Source organism: Chinchilla lanigera, unplaced genomic scaffold (assembly GCF_000276665.1).
Source record: "Chinchilla lanigera isolate Chin_1 unplaced genomic scaffold, ChiLan1.0 scaffold00035, whole genome shotgun sequence".
Lineage (NCBI taxonomy): Eukaryota > Metazoa > Chordata > Mammalia > Rodentia > Chinchillidae > Chinchilla > Chinchilla lanigera.
In genome coordinates, this window is record NW_004955436.1 from 10,163,380 (window position 1) to 10,180,297 (window position 16,918).

General features: G+C 34.7%; 1 protein-coding gene across 4 annotated transcripts in view; it reads left to right on the forward strand.

Moving 5' to 3' along the window:
- Positions 1-16,918, forward strand: part of Lama2 (laminin, alpha 2) — a 570,325-nt gene that overhangs the window by 333,603 nt on the left and 219,804 nt on the right. For all 4 annotated transcript variants that reach the window (XM_005389182.2, XM_005389183.2, XM_005389185.2 and 1 more), the window contains exons 15-17: positions 3,232-3,343; positions 8,874-8,987; positions 12,476-12,603. In XM_005389182.2, the coding sequence (XP_005389239.1) occupies positions 3,232-3,343; positions 8,874-8,987; positions 12,476-12,603 (354 nt within the window). The remainder of the gene's footprint in view (positions 1-3,231; positions 3,344-8,873; positions 8,988-12,475; positions 12,604-16,918) is intronic.

Below are 16,918 nucleotides of genomic sequence, written 5' to 3' on the forward strand. Positions count from 1 at the left end.
AAAAAAAAAAAAAAAGTACTAGAAGACAAAGAATTGTACCCTTTAAATGGTTGATTTTCTTGTGTGGATTTCATATTTAACAATAAAAAGAAAAAACAATTCTTAGGGAGCTACATCTTATTATGAATAAGGTTACTTGGTGGGGGAAGGAGATCATTTCTGATTTCTGATTTTCAAATTACCCATGTAACATAAGCACTGCAAAACAGCGACTTTTAATGCCCTTGCTCTAGAACCTTTTACAGGGATGTACATGCCATGCCCCTAGAAAAGAAAGCATTCAAGAAGTGCTGTAGGGCAAGTTTGTCTGGCATTAAAGATTATGTCCTGGTCTTTGGAGGATGCTGGTTATCCCTCAGGACTGTCTTCTAAGATTTTGGTTTAGATCCCTTTTCTTCTTCTTGCTATGTGAATTCGTACATATTCCACAGTAGTGTCCAAAGCCTGGGATTAAGAAAGTGGAAGAGAAAGCAATAAACATTGTAGAATCTTCTTGCTGAAATGCGTAATATGTTGTTAACAGGTTTACACTTTTGAAAACACATTTTAACCTTGTAATAAACCCTTTAGCCTTGCCCCAGCTTGATTACAGTACAGAGCTCCAAATCTGCCAAATTCTTTCATAATTGTGGATTCTCTAATCAGTAAAAATCTAATATCAGTCATGAAAAAGAAAGTCAAAATGTATGCCCTTGCAAAGAGTGGGTTGAAAACGTTCCTAGGTTACAGAATTCCCTAATATGTGTTATGAAGTTTCAGCAATCATTTTTAAAACCAATGATTAGTATTGTTGAAGCAGTAGCAATCATTTAGTCTTTTGTTTGGTTGATTTTTTTTTCAATGAGCAATAAAAATTTATTTCTCCCTGTTATGGAGGCTGGAAATCCAAGATCAGAGATTGTTTTCATTATTTCTTTCTCAGCAATCTTTTTAATGGTGCATAAAAATATTCTGATTTTTGTATGCTAATTTTGTGTTCTGCAACTTTACTTGATTCATTTATCTGTCTCATCAGTCTTTGGGGGGTCCTGCCATCTTTTCTGTACATAGAATCATATCATATCCAGGCAGCGATAAGTTGATACATTTTTTCTTTCCTTTGCCTAATTGCTTTAAGTATTCATTTAACTTTGTGCTTCAAGAGTTTATTTAACATTGCCAAATAATTTGGGTTTACAAGTAGTTCAATTAATTTTTTCTGTACTAGTCATTTTTATTCTGTTTCAACAATCAATGAAAATATATGAGTAAAATATGTAGTGTTTAATAGCCGCCAATGTGTGATATATATTGTAGTAAGAGCTTTATATTTATTATTTTATTTAACCAAGTTCGTGGGGTATGCACTGTCATGTTATCCCCATTGTGCAGATGTGAACTTTGAACCTTCAACACGATAAATACTTTTTCCTAGGCCACAAAGCTAATAAATTTCACAGCTATGATGTGAATTGTTGTCTGCTTGACTCTGTTCTAAGATTTCAGTTTAGATTCCTTTTCACCTCTTGATGTGTGAACTCATACATATTCCATAGCACTATCCCGTGTTATGTGAAAACTGTGCTCTTCACAATAAAGCTTTTCGTAATACACTCTTTTGTAAGAATAGAGAAAAGCCAGTAAAAAATATAACTCTTTTTAAAATTTTTAAATGTGTATTAATGAAACAAATATGTATTTATTTGTATGCATTGATGATACAAACAGAATTTTTTTAATTTGCAATTTGGTCAAACCAGTTTTTCTCTAAAATAATAACTGATGCTAAATCACTCTGCTAAAATCACCAGATGGTACAGAAATACCAATAAAATGAAGCCCATACATATGGGAAGTAATGATTTAATTTAGGCCAAAAGCAATTTAAGAAAATAGCTCTAACTAACTCAAATGAGCATGTGGGAAAGTTTCACTTGTACTTACTACCAACATGCGCTTTATCTCCGGAAATAGAAACCAAAATTACTTCCATCCTTTACTTCAATTGGAAGTCTGAGATTTAAGATTACTACAAAGACTGATCAATAATTATAGTGTGTGTTTAAATAAAAATATTACATGAAAAGATACCTTGCTATTAATCTCTCTAAAAGTACTCTCCCTCACCTTGAATTTTTGCCACTTTCTGAAGCGGTTCTAGAAGTTTCCCTTTCCTGAGTGCTTCTGTGAAGTGTGAAGGAAAATACTGCCAATACCCTCCAGGAGAGAGGTAGGCTCTGAAAAGCATTACAGTGTGTCCTCATCTATCATATTCACTGGATCTGGCACTCTGCAACTAGGAGCTCTTCCCCAAAGTCACAGTCACCACGGGAGGTAAACTTTTTAAATTGATTCAGGTCCTCAGGGCAGCCACGATAGCACAATTAAAGACACTCACGAAAGAGAATTGCCGGAACTGCTTCAGAAAATGGCAAGAATGATGGGATAAACGTGACTGAAGGGAGGGAGAGTATTTTGAGGGGGACTAATGTCTTTTACTGAAAGAATATATTTTTTGGAACTTTAAGTATTCATTGCATTGTTTGATCACACCACATACTGTCACCCGCTTTTTGAATTTAAATGTTAAAATAATCAGTTGGGAGAGTATTTGCTTTTCAAAAATTCTTTCAACTATATGTTTTCAAAGTCTACCTACCCCTCCAAACCAAAAATTAAAACACATTGCTAGGAATCAGGAAATGAGGAGGAATGTTCTCATATCGTTCCAGTATTTCTATGGTGGTGAAATCAGCACTTCTACATGAGCAGATTTACCTTAACACAATCTGTGCTCACTGTCCTCAGGGAATAAGTACAGGACTCCAGTGGATCCCCCGCCCACAGATGCTCAATCGTGTAATGGTGTAGTATTTGTTTGTACTTAACTCTACAATCTTCTCATGCATTTTCAGTCATCTCTTGATTGTCTATAAGACCCAATACAATGTAAATGCCTTGGAAATTGATTTTATTCTCTACTGATATTACTCAAGTCTATACGTGTTCTGTACATATAAAAATTTCCCCAAATATTTTCAATCCACAGTTCATTGAATCTAAGGATGTAGGGCCCATGGATCGCAAGGTCTGATTGCATAACCAGCGATAGTGGAGTTGTGGATATCTATCCATGAGACTTCCTTCTCAGAGTGGATGATTGCCTCATGCGAAATGGCTCTGGCTGGACCTTTACTGCAGCTCTGTGCTACCCGGATTAGTTGCTCACCTTTCTTATTCCCTTTTTCCTAGGATGAGCGAGGTCAGCCTGGAGTCTGCAGTCCCCTCTCCAACTGACGGAAGTGTGGCTTCCGCTGTGGAAGTTTGCCAGTGTCCCCCAGGGTATGCCGGCTCCTCCTGTGAAGTAAGTTTGCCTGAATAAGGCCTCGGTTCATCCAGCAGTGCCGTCCATAGAATGTTCCAAAAAGAGGTGGATCTTTTTCCCATGGGAATTGTGTTAACAAACGATAGTGTTGAGTGTCTATCAAAAAATCGTATCTTTTAAATCTCATTCTGAAATTATGTTTCCTTTTGCTGTATTTTGCATTATTATAATGAAAATTTGATGCTCCGTAATTTTTTCTTTCCTGTTTAATCCATTGCATACCGGATGATAGCAGAATAACTTCTCAAAATACCACTTTATTTCACTTCAGTGGCTATGCAGAATTTAATACACTTCTTTTTATTTTTCTCCCATTTTTATTTCTGTGTATGACAATTTTCTTGTACCTAGTTTCTAAGAATATAACCACGTTTCATCATGGGAGACATACAGTGCTTAAAATATCAAGAATACAGGATGTGGAAGAATTGCCTTGCTCTGGAAGATTCCTTATTGTTCACTGATTTGTTATCAACTAAAATCTGACATAGTTATTGTTGACTTTGTACTGTAGGTTTATAATTAATATTTCTTAATAATACAATGTACCATGTAACGGGATGATTTTTATTTATTTAACTGTATTTCATTTTAGGTAGTTTAAAATTGATTTTACTTGAAATCTGGTCAAAAAATGTAAACACCGTTTCCTTCATAAGGAGAAATGGTTGCATATAAATAAAAACTTAAATTTTTTAAAATGGTGCCTTTAGGAAATGATTTAAGTGTGCCAAGGTGTTCTACTTTAGAATACTGCCCTATTATGCCATTTATATCAATACTCCAGGCATAGCTTTGTCAGTTCTCTTGTACTTTAAAATATTGCATTCTTCCAAAAAATGCAGAGTTTAGAGTCATATCCATGACAAATGTGTTTTCTTTAACGGGGCTAGGATTTGCCTATCTAAAAGTAATACCAAATGTAATTCTTTGAAGTATTTGCTTTTTCAAAATCTTTAGAAGAAAGAGAAAAGTAGTAGTCAAGGATATGCATTACCAATGTCAACCCAAATTTCATTTTATATATAAAGTACATATTGTATTTGAAGAAATATTCTTTTGTTCCAGTCTTCCAGTTTTGATTTCCAGAGAGAGACATCCCTTTGAAGTTTTAAATTCCTATTTCAATTGGAATAGTAAATATTTTAATTCTATTCTTGCTTAAATATACTCCATATTGTTGTCTTCTTTATGATCTTTTATATAAGAACCAAATGCTCCTTGAGTCTAAATTGTCTGAATATTAGAATCATTTATTTGGCTATGCTTTGTTTCTGTTTTCCTTCTTCAAAAATGTTTTTCAAAAATTCTGTACATGTTTGATAAACTGTATAAATTTATCTGTGTAAATTTTAATTCTATAAGACAATCTTTAAGTATATAAGTCTAGTCTCAAAGAACTAGTGATCTATTCAGAGACACAAACAAATACCTATGAAAATTTGGGTCACAGCACTCTGTAATTAAAGGACTGATAAATGGTACATGTCACAAAAGCAATTATCACTCCAAGCTCTATGCTATTCTAACGAACAGAGATGTTGGAGAAATACCCTAAAGATGCTAAATAATGATGAGAGATAGAGAGGGACAGGCAAGTATGGAAAGAACAAAGAAGAAGAGGAAGGATGATACAAGCTTCTTGTACCTCTCACAAAATAATTGTCTAAAAACCAAAGTACTTTAAAATACATGAAAAGTTTAGTCAAATCAGGGGACAATGACTTCATTTCTTTTACTCTCTAAAAATTCCTTTGATTTTTTTTTCTTTTGGTACTGTTAATCGAACTCAGGACCTCATGCTTGCCAGACATGCAATGTGCCACTGCACCATATCCCTGGCCCTTCCTTTAATTCTTTATCAAAAGTTCCTGTCTTGGCAGGCATGGTATTGCACACTTGTAATCTCAGCACTCGGGAGGCTGAGGCAGGAGGGTCACTGGAAGTTCAAGGCCACCTAGGCTACATAAGCTAGCTCAAAGCCAGCTTGAACTTCATAATGAGACCCAGTCTCAAAAAAGAAAAAAATTTCTGTCTCTATACTCAGTATTACCCAGTCCCGTCACATCCTAATTTTTTAAATTAAGCTTAGTTCATAAGGTTAGTCATTCTAGCTTTGTTTTCACTAGAATCCTAGGATAACGTCAATGCTAGTAAACTATAAAGACAATTATATCTTTATACAAACTTACTCTATCCTAAAACAAATCAAATTATGCCATCATAATTATAATCATTCTGTTTTACTTCATTTAGGGCCACAATATTGATTCAGAATCTTTCTTTTCTTGTCTCATTTGTACTTGACATTTGTATTAACCAATTTTTTGTCACTGGGACCAAATACCCAACATACATTAAAGAAGGAAGCTCACAGTTTCAGAGGGCCTAGTCCATGGCCTCTGTCTCCAAGGCAGAAATATCATGGTGGAAGAATATAGTGAAACAAGGTGCTTACTTCATGGTAGCTAGGAAGCCAAGCAGGGAAACACTGCCAGGGTGGAAGAGGACAGGGACTAGATATAGCACCCAAGGTCCTGTTTCTGTGAGCTACCTAGACACATGCTGAAATACTCTTTACTAATCTCCTGGGAAGCTCCCCAGCCAATCAAATTATAATTATACTCAACCATCACAATATCTAACAAATTGCTGTACAGTTAATATTTAAATATTTTCTTCTTTTCCCAGTACTATCATAATTCATTTTGCTTGAAAGTTGAGGAAGTAAAAGAAAAATGAAGTATTAAAGTTTTATACCAAATCTGTTCCCTCTTCTATATGATGGAGTTAATGGTAACTACCTCATAGAAGTGTTGGTACATTTGCTTAGCTAACATTTGATGAATGTGTATTTTAAGACAATCAAGGCACTCAGCATGGAGGATAATGTGATGAGCAATATACACATGGTCCTTAAAATACCAGGTAAAAGAAACAGCATCACATGGAGGCCCCAGGGGTGAGAATGCAAAGATTGGACGGGAAAAGAGGAGGTACAAAGCCTGGAAGTTAGTAGAACCAATAGAACCTATTGACACACTGCATATGAGAAGAGAATAATTTACTGGTATGAAAAACTGAACAGTGGACATGGTACCACTGATTGAACTGGAGAATGCTGGGCTGGTAAAGGGGAGGATCAGCAGTGCCTTTTAGAAATATCAGGCTCAGAAAGACTGAGAAGTGTAAACTCCAGATGGAATACAGATGGAAGATACAAGGTTTGAACTCAGCCTGTGCACTTGCCCTGATAAGAACTCGGAAGGCTTCAAATGGTCAAACTAGATAATTACTAAAGAGAAAGTGTGACAAGAAGAGAGAAATGACCTGGCTCAACCCCCGAGAGGTTGCTGAACGTGAGCAGTGTCAGAGAAGACATCAGAGGAAACACAGAAGCTTGGGGAAGGTGATTGTCAAGGACACTGAATGAAGAAGTTCTTTCAGAAAGAAGGCAGCGAGACCTGATGATGATGAGAAGTCAGATAAAAGACAATTGTAGGATGGCCAATTGGGTTTGGCAACCTGGAATTTGATGACAAAGACAAGCAAAGTCTTAACTGAGTGGGCAAAGTCAGGTTAGCGTGGAGTTAAGTGTACAAGGAAATTGGAGAAGAAGATGTTTTGGTGCAGTTTTGCTGAAAAGAAAAGAAAGTGGCTAGAAGCAGTATATATTGTTAAGGGGATAATTTTCTCATTTTTGTTATTTCTGTTGGTTAATTTTTGATGGAGATAGTAGATCACTTTTTGAGATGATTATAAGTATTCAACTAAAAAGAAAGCTTTTATCATGCAGCAGTTTGAGGGAACAGTGAAAAGACAACCCACACTAGAATCCCTAATACCGGTAGAATCATTTTCCTTTAGAAAGGAAAAGGATCCCACATTCCCCACTCCATTTATTCCTGGGGGAAAATTGGCAAAATGTGGAGAGCATTGCTTATTTGTTGGCTTAGCAGCAGGAGGATGGCTTCTGATAGCTTTGATTTTTCCTGTGACTATTGAGGCAAAAGCACTGGCTGGGAGAGCGATGTAAGCAGTTGTGAAACTTGAGGAAAGAAGATGAGATCTGAGCAGTACATTTCAAAATATTAAAAATATATACGAAGGAAAACTCCCTGAATGTCTGCTTTGCAAACAATACATCTGTTCTCTCTCCATTTTCAATATCCTTAAGTTTTTGCTCTTTTCTGTCTAAGTAACTTTATCAGTTTCTAAAAATATCTATTGCAAAAGGAAATCACTTCTATACAGAATCAATAGAAGCAAAAAAATGTAATAAGAGAAATTATTGAAAATGTGTAGAAAATGGAAAGTTTTTCGGTCATGGTCAAGTTCAGAGAAAAGTTGATTTCATTTTCAGGTATGAAATATCTGCACATCCTTCCCGCATGTGTTTGTTATTGATGTTTGAATTGAAGAGTTCTTATATCCTGAGGCACAAGGACTGTTTCCAACAGCACAGAATACAGTTCTGTATACTTTATTACTTCACTAGTTCTGTCTTGTTTCCATTTTCAACTAGAAAAAGGGCTTTATATGATATATAGTGTTGTATCTCACCATCCAGAAATAGAGTAAATAATCCACAAAATTACAACTAGAGAGAATCATATATTCCAAAGGGGCAGTAGCATTCACCTTGCAATTATTGTACATCTCATTCAGTTTACAGAAATCCCCTAGAAGGGAAAATTAATTAAGGCTGTTGGTGGACCCAGAGCAGGCACTGACATATAAGTAATCTAAGACCTATATATCCTGTTCTAATCAGAATTCATATAATAGAGTGTTTCACATTTTAAAGAGCAGTGATGAATGTAAGCAAAGTTATTGTAGAATAACACCATCAAATAAACTCTCAAGGAAATGAGAATGTAGAGTAAGTAATTCTTAAAGTATTCTGCTTACATTTCGGAAAGCAAAGCAGGAAGAAAAATCGAGAATGAAATATATAAATTACATATTTAGAAATGAGTTGTGTATAGTATCAAAAGTAGGGAGGGGCTGCTCTCTGTCCCGCAAATGATTGCAAAGGTTTCCTGAGAGAGAAGGATTTAAGGGCAGTCAAGTCAGCATGTGCAATGGAGCAGGTGCCAGAGAATCCAAATTGCTTGGGAAGACATTAGCTGCTCTCTTAGGCTGATACTCTGAGAACGCTTTTATGTCTACTGCCTTTTTTAGTACTTTTCCTTCTATATTCCCGTCTGCTTTTTATTGTGAGACTGTCACCTTTCAGTTCTTTATATCTGTGCTTTATCTTGCCATTTCAGAAGAAACAGCCAGCTCATGCTTCCTCTAATCTCACACCCGCCCATGATCCCCAGGTCAGTACAGAGCTTCCATGTGAGGAGTCATAGTGCTGCAGTAATGTTTCCATAATGGCTAAGCTTTGACAAAGAACATTTACTGAGTTTGCTACCTGTTATTTTCTATTACCAGGAGAAAAAGAAAAATAGAGCCTCTGTTCTAATACCCAAGCCTCACTGCAGCCTTATCTGTCTTTCAGTCCTGTTGGCCCAGGCACAGAAGGGTTAACGGCACGGCTTTTGGCGGCATCTGTGAACCCTGCCGGTGCTTTGGTCATGCAGAATCCTGCGATGACTTCACGGGGGAATGTCTGGTGAGCACTTCTCCTCGGGGAGCCGATCTGATCAGCAACGCTGACATCAGCTCAACAATCCTGAAGTGTAGTCACTACTTTGGAGCACTTGAGTCAAGAAGTGATTTGACAAATACCTTTTTATCGAAATGAGTTTCAAGCTTCTAGGGCTCTTTCCTCTTTCTAAACACTTTTCCTGGGAAAAGTATTTGTTATATTAGTCTAAAAATAGAATTAAAATAAAATCTATCATGATAAAGCATAACTAATGCTGGACCACATATCTCCATGAATATACAAGGTCCCTTCCATAAATCTACCAAAAGTCCGTTCTTCCAAACTAGGAAGTGATTCATATCCCCATAATAGGAGAAGTATAAAATATAATCTTTGTAATAAACATAATTCACTCTTTTAGCAATTAACTTTTTTCACATTGAAGTGAGGACATAATACATATTTTTTTAAAAAAACTTGAACATTTAACTATATGCAAAGTGTCATCATTAGATTAAAATAATGAATATATAAAGATAATCACAAGAGTTGTTTCTCCTTGTACAATTAAATCTATATTTTTAACTGGAAAATAATGTCTAGCAACTGCAAAGCCCGTTCCATTACTGTCAGCTTTAGGCTGGAGAATGACTCTGAGCAGACTACTGTGATTAACTCAGGGGCGTGCTGGTTGTATGATTGTCTGGCATGGGATAAGGCTCCAAACAGCGCTTCTTATCTCATTAGTCTTGGGAACACACCGTCTGAAATGATGCCAGGTTAGGAAGATATCATTCTCTCATTTCCCTGCAGAACTCAAGGCAGACTGTGTTGTTTGTAATTTTTAATGTTCTGTTTCTCTTCCTCACCACTCCCCCGCTTTCTTTTCTACTTAAAAGCTTCTGGGAAAAATCCAAAATGAAAAATCAGGGCTTTTGTTTCAATGTAATTTGGCATTTAGGTTTACTGATACATTTTCAGTTTTCTATGTATAAGATTTTGTTTAATTGCATTGCAGTTTAAAGCACGATAGCCTTAATTTGGGATCAGTAGTTTTTCAAATGGCATTTTTACAAATAAAAAGACTAAGTGATTTTCATTTTAATTATAGCGTAGTCTTTTCAAGTGTACCTTGGGAAAATATTGAATTACCTTTAAACACTCTATTAACATGCAATAGGAAATATGCAGCTCAAAACTAATGTGGCTTTTCTTTACTTAACTCTAAAAATACAAAAATATTTATGCCATCATATCAAGTTTATAGTGTTCCCTATGGTCATATCTCAAGTAGAATTCATTAGGATGAAAGCAGATCATGCCTAAAGACAATTTCATGATGCAATATTTCAAACAACGGAAGCCATTTGTTTTCAAATAAGATAGTTTATTTCAGCATAATTTTGAGAGAAAGTAGGGAAGGGACAGTGCTATATGTGTCTTTCTGCTAATGAGACCTAGTATATGGATTATTTAGGAAAGTCAGATGTGCATCCATCTTCATGGGTCCATCTTCAAATTATAAAGAGGTTCTGGACATTTTCATGATGTAGACAGAAAAACCTGAGTTTTCCCAGGTAGCTGAAAAATATGTGATCATATAAGATATTTCCTGGAGATTTATTAATACCTTTGTCTCAAATAATATAAATAATTAAATGGTTAAACACCATTTTAACCATTCTGATTCTGAGATGATCCACAAGGAGAAAATATTTTAATATTACATATTAAAGGCACCCTTAGTGTCTTATTGTTTTATTGACCCTGTACCTTAATTGCTTCTTTTTTATTATTCAGGAGAATATTTTTCTATTATTAAACAAATAATTTATGAAGTTTACAGAGAAGTTGATTTTTGGTCTAGCTTGGCTGTAAGAATATCTGATTTTAAGTGAACCAAAATACATTTTTTATTTCTGAACAAATTCGTACCTCTGCTGAAATGTGAACCTGTTTGAAAGTCATTTTTACTGAAAATACATTTGAACTGACCAAGGAAACATTTAAATCTACAATAGAAGGTTGAGTGATTCCCATTGTTGTGATATGTGATAGGAGCAATTACATCAGAGGCACTTGTACACCAAGTCACCTGCAGACTTAACCACCTTATCAGACTGAAACCTAAATCTTTTCTTTTCCAGTTTTGATTTAATCATATCAGTTGTGTAATGTTTTATAGTTCTGGTTGCAACAACTACTTGGGCTTTAAGATTGTATTTTTGTTTCCACTGAATGAAGATAAAATGAGGTATTGTGAAAAATACACCACATTTTTTTCTCTTTTAAATCAGTAATTAAAGAGAAGTGCCCTCTGTGAGCGACACAAGATTTTTCAGATGAGCTAGAAAGACTTTTTTATACTTCATCAGGCATAGCCAGTTTTCTGATCCTAATTTTTAAATTCCGTAAGTTGTTGACAATATAATTTTATTTATGTCAACATGATAGTATACAAATAACTTTTCAAAACACAAAAAAATTAAAAATTTTAGGGTAACAGAGGAGTTCAACCAAACTTGAAAAGTGAAAGGAAGTGACATAAAGATCCAAAGGGTAAAATTTTTCCTAAATTGATCCATGTTTTATATTTCCTAATATTTATTTAGACAACTGCTAATAGTGAAGTTAACTTTCACACTGTCTTTTAGAATGTTTTGCTAAATAAATTTGAAAAGAATTTAAAATATTTGGAAAACATCAAATATTACCAATTACCAATGGAAATGTCTTCCAACTTGCTGATGGTGAAGCTGGAATGTCAGAGCTTGAAAACATCCTAAATTGCCAATTTTAGCTTCCTTTTGATTTTTGAAAAGTACATGAGTCTAAGAATGTCATTTCAGTCTTTTGAAAATGTCTGAGGAAAACTGATAGGTGCCTTGTGATTTCATTATCCATGCTATGTGCTGAAATTTGTTCAATTTCCTCGACCTTTAATTATGAATCAAGCAAAGTCTTCACAGATCTAATATAGGGAAGCATTGTCCAAACCATCAGCGTCCACTAAATTCAAAATTAATGTCTGAACTTACAGGGCATGATCCTGGGAGATCTGTGTGATTAGCTACAGCTCTCATTAAATCAGCAGTTTAAAGCTGAGCAATTGATTTTTACCTAGACTTAGCTCCATTTTAATGGAAAATGTCCTTCCAGATCTATAAGAACACAAACACACACACACACACACACACACACACACACACACACACACATATACACGTATTCCCAAAAGAAAAGAAAAGGAAAAAATTTACATAATGAAGAAATTTATAATGAATTTCAGTCATCCTTTTGTAAGTATGCATATGCTGAAACTAGCAAGTAGTTTATAAGCTAGATATTAAATTAACTTTCAGTGCTATTTCCCTGTTGTAAAATTGACCATTTAATGTGGGAAATTGCTCTACCTGTCAGGGAACAGATTAACGACTTTGTAGACTTATTTTTGGCCACGTGTTGCTGCTTGAGACTAAAATAATGGACCCTGGTGTACATTTCTTCCTCAGAACTGTAAGGATCGCACAGGTGGGCCTTATTGCAATATATGTCTTCCTGGTTTCTACGGTGACCCTACTCAAGGGACCTCTGATGATTGCCAGCCCTGTACCTGTCCACTCAATGTCCCGTCCAATAAGTAAGTAGCAGACCTGCCACACTGAGGAGTTTGGCAGGCATTTCTTCAAGTTTGCTGTTGATATCATGTATTCTTTCTCTTGTCCAAATAAACAGACCGTAGATAGATACATGAAATTTTCAGGAAGATACCATGAGATTCTTAAATGTAAAATGTTTAAAGGTATGACTTTATTTTTAAGGATTTTTAATATCTGGGCTTTAGTTTTGATGATTTAACATCAAAAAATAGAACTGAATTTTAATTTCTGAACCACTTCTAAAGAGAAGACATATTTTATGTAAACACATTCGTGGCATGTATGGATACATACATACTGACACATGATCATTGATATGCTGACCATTTGGGTTTTTACTTCCTGATATTTGTTTGTAAATCTCGGGAAAGTCATAAACCTCTCAAAAGATAAGATGGAGGAATTCATCCAACTGACCTTCAAGCACCCATCCTGTCCCTGAATTCTCAGATAATTTATCTCCTATATGTATATGTGCTTAAATTATATATGAATCCTTTAAAATTATTTAATGAGACACATTATATCATGGATTTAGGAGTACTGATCTATGAACGATATTTTCTTATAACTTTCTAAATTTTTTTTATTTTTGAGGGGAGTACTGGGAATCAAACTCAGGACCTTGTGCTTGCCATGCAGACACTTATGCCACTGAGCTATATTCCTTGCCCTCTTATAACTTTTATAAATCATATAGATCTTGAAAATGTTTAATGCAAATTTCACACAATTTATTACTATTTTTTTTATAGTTATTTGAATAGTCCTAGAGCTCTAATCTTTGGAATAGATTTTAAAAAATAAAAATAGAACACACTCTGGTTGCCTGGTCTCTTTACCTTTTACCTTCTTCCCCTTATATTTTCAAGAGTCCTCTATTTTAGTAAGTAAAATTTACAAAAGTACAGCAATCTATTTTAAATAGACTTTGAAGCCAAGTTTTTTAAATGAGGGATACTATGTAGTGAACAAAATCAACAATTTTACTAGTAAGTAATTGTACACAATTTACTTTTGTTTATTTAATTGTAACTCTTCATGCTGGAGATTGGAACCCAAGATCTCAGACACGCTAAGCACATGCTCTCCTACTGAGCAAAAGCCCAGCTCCAGCTATAATTTTAAATGAAACAAATTTCTCCTTTGGAGAACCCTCTTAAAGGACATCTCTGTGCTTAGTAGTTCTTATTATACTACGTGTTTTCCAACTGATTCTCTCGATCAATGATAATGTTCACAGAACAGAACTTGTAAATAATTTTTAAAGTCCAATCTCTGCTCTGGTCTTTTCATGGAAAGACTTGACCAAGTGGATCATACGAGTTGTTACCCAAGAATCTCCTATTTAGAATGGTCTTTTGTTAGTAAATTCAATGAGTTCTACAGCTGAAGACTTTAAAGATAATTATGTTATTGAGTTTAAAAATCCTGCCTGCAACTCTGCTTCCTACTACTCAGCCTACACAAAATCCTTGTGCTCCTCTCTACCTTCAGAATTTTCCTCCTTTCTCATTGTTTGGGAAGGAAGAGGAAGAACTAATATTTAATGAAAGCAGCCTATGATATTCTAGGCTTTGGATCAAGCACTGTATTTTGTTAATTCATTTTAAAAATAATTTAGGTAGATATTGTTGCCCCCATTTTATACATTATGAAATGAATCCTTTGAGCAGAAATTGAGCAGCATTATGGTCTCAATTCTAGTTCACTGTAAAGTTCCACATTTTTTAGCTGCCTGTCCTTTGGCACATTCTTCAAACTTACATCAGTTATGACTGTTGGACTGCTCATGGAGCTGCTGTAAAAATTACATAACTAAAATATATGAAATGCTTAAAATAGGAACAAAATATGGTGAACAGAGGGCTGGTTGTTCAGTAACTTGCTCAGGATTCACAGAGTATCCATATCAAATTGCCCAGGTGCTCTCAGTCCTCTATAGTACACACAAAAGGCTTTTTTAAAAAGCCACACCCTGAATTTCAAGTGATAACCCTAAAAGTGATTAGTGTATCTACCAGGTAAGTGACATTGTTTAGCAAGACCCTGAGAAAATGAAAAATTGGTTTCATGTATATTAGTGATCAAAACAGTTCCAGAGGTTAAAGCACCATCAGAGACAGGCACAAAATTGAATATCTTTTGATCACAAATGGTGGGAGAAGAAGAAGGAGAAGGAGAAGAAGAAGGAGAAGGAGGAGGAGAAGGAGAAAGAGAAGGAGGAGGAGGAGGAGGAGGCAAGAGAGAAAGCTACTAGAAAATAATGAATATATGGGAACACATCTAATGAATCCCTTCATAATTAATGGTTACTCAACCATCTCTTGGTTCAGTAAGACACAAAACTTGCTATGTGTAGTACGCATGCAGGGTTAGGCACACACGCAGGGTGCCCTCATTCACCACAGTTGGATGGCATTCTGCAAACATGTATACACAAAAACTACTGCTCAGTACTATTCAGCTGAGAAGGGAGGAGGGATTATATCTGAGGATTCCTTCTCAGCACATCTCCTTCTCCACCAAAACGTCATCAGTATTAGCATAGCCATCAGTTCAGCAGAGTTGTCCATTCACTGAGCTATGTGACTCCTAACCTGACACATTTGTAAAATATATAATTGATTGAATACATAGACCTTATAGATTTCCCATGAAGACTGACCATTACTATAAATGAAGAGGAGCCATTAGGGAAAGAATCTTGCTTTGGTAATTGCGGGAGTGTATGACCCATTCTTCCTCTATATTTGCTGTGTTTCTACTTAGATAATGGGTTCTAATTGTGTTGTTCCTGAATAAAAAATAAATTCAGTAAACATTAAAGCAGCATTGACCTTTGCAAATGGATTCTCTCAGTATCTATTGATGATTTTTCCTAAAGTATATGTACTACAATTTTTATGTATTGTATTAATGTTGATTTTTAAAAAAATAAACCGCACAATAGTAACACCAGTAACATCAATTATTTAGAGATTGTTCAATTTTTAGAAGCTTCCATATTACGTAATTATTAAATAACAAAATAATAATATTATCATTAGTAGTACAACTGGGATATGAATAGTAGCCTGTTTTAAATTTGAGATTTAATTTTGATGAATCAATGACAATCTAGTTGTCTTATAAATACTTCAAGTTTTATGGTTAGAGTTATATAGTCTTTCACTGTGAAAACAATCTAAAATATATATATAATAGTTTATGTGCATAATTGTGATGGGAAAAATTCATTTTAATGTAGCTACCTAAATGTTTTCATGAAAAAAATCAATTAACAATGATCTAGGGAAACTATCCTTTTAAAATGTTTGTTTGTAATTATTGTTATAATCTGAGTTAGGAACGCTGAGGCATAAACTGAATATTCATGTATAATCCAAAAGAAGGAATTTAAAAATCCACAGGTTCTTCAGAGAAAAAAAGAAATAAAAAATACTAAAGGTTGCTTTAACCTTCATCTGAAGTATAAGGCTTAGTGATAGTTTTACCTTGGTGATTTATCTATTTAATCCCTAGTCATAAATCTTATAGCTCACAAGCATTTTGGCTCCAAATTTCTTAGATAATATTGCTAAATAAATCAAGTGTGTTGGGAGATAGAGATAGACTGTTATAATTACTATGATGTATGAATACAGACAAGCACATAATATTTAAATTATACATATATATCAACTTCATCAACTACTTACAGTGTCCACTGTTTGCTTGGCCTTTCATCTTGATAATGTATATATTCTAGCTGTAGATTGTAAAGTAGTTAGATTTACCTCTAGAGAAGCAAACAAAATTGTAAATATTACAAATGCTTTATAATCATTAATTGTCAATATCACAAAGATTATTGTTTAAATAAGATCTGAAAGAGATACATGAGTGTGTGCCCTCAAATATTTAGACTGTATCTGAATAGATAATACTGTAGCTTTTCATCAGTTATGTAACAAAGCTAGAGAGATTCTTGGAACAAGCCCAGGTGAATAGAATGGACTCAGTAAGTTCTCTCTACCACTATCATTTTCAGTACTAATTCTTTACGTGCATCATAAAGAAATGACTCTTTAGATCTTTGGACTCACTCAAAAGGTTATATTTCATTATCCCTGTGAAAAGTAATATTTATGGGCTGGGGATGTATCTCAGTGGTAGAGTGCTAGGCCCTGACTTCAATCCCAGTATCACAAAAAAATGTAGTATTTATTATTGGGACCAAGACAAGGGGTAAATTTAAAGTTATTTGGAACAAAGCTAATTTTTTCTATATGTATATATCACTTATAGGAATAG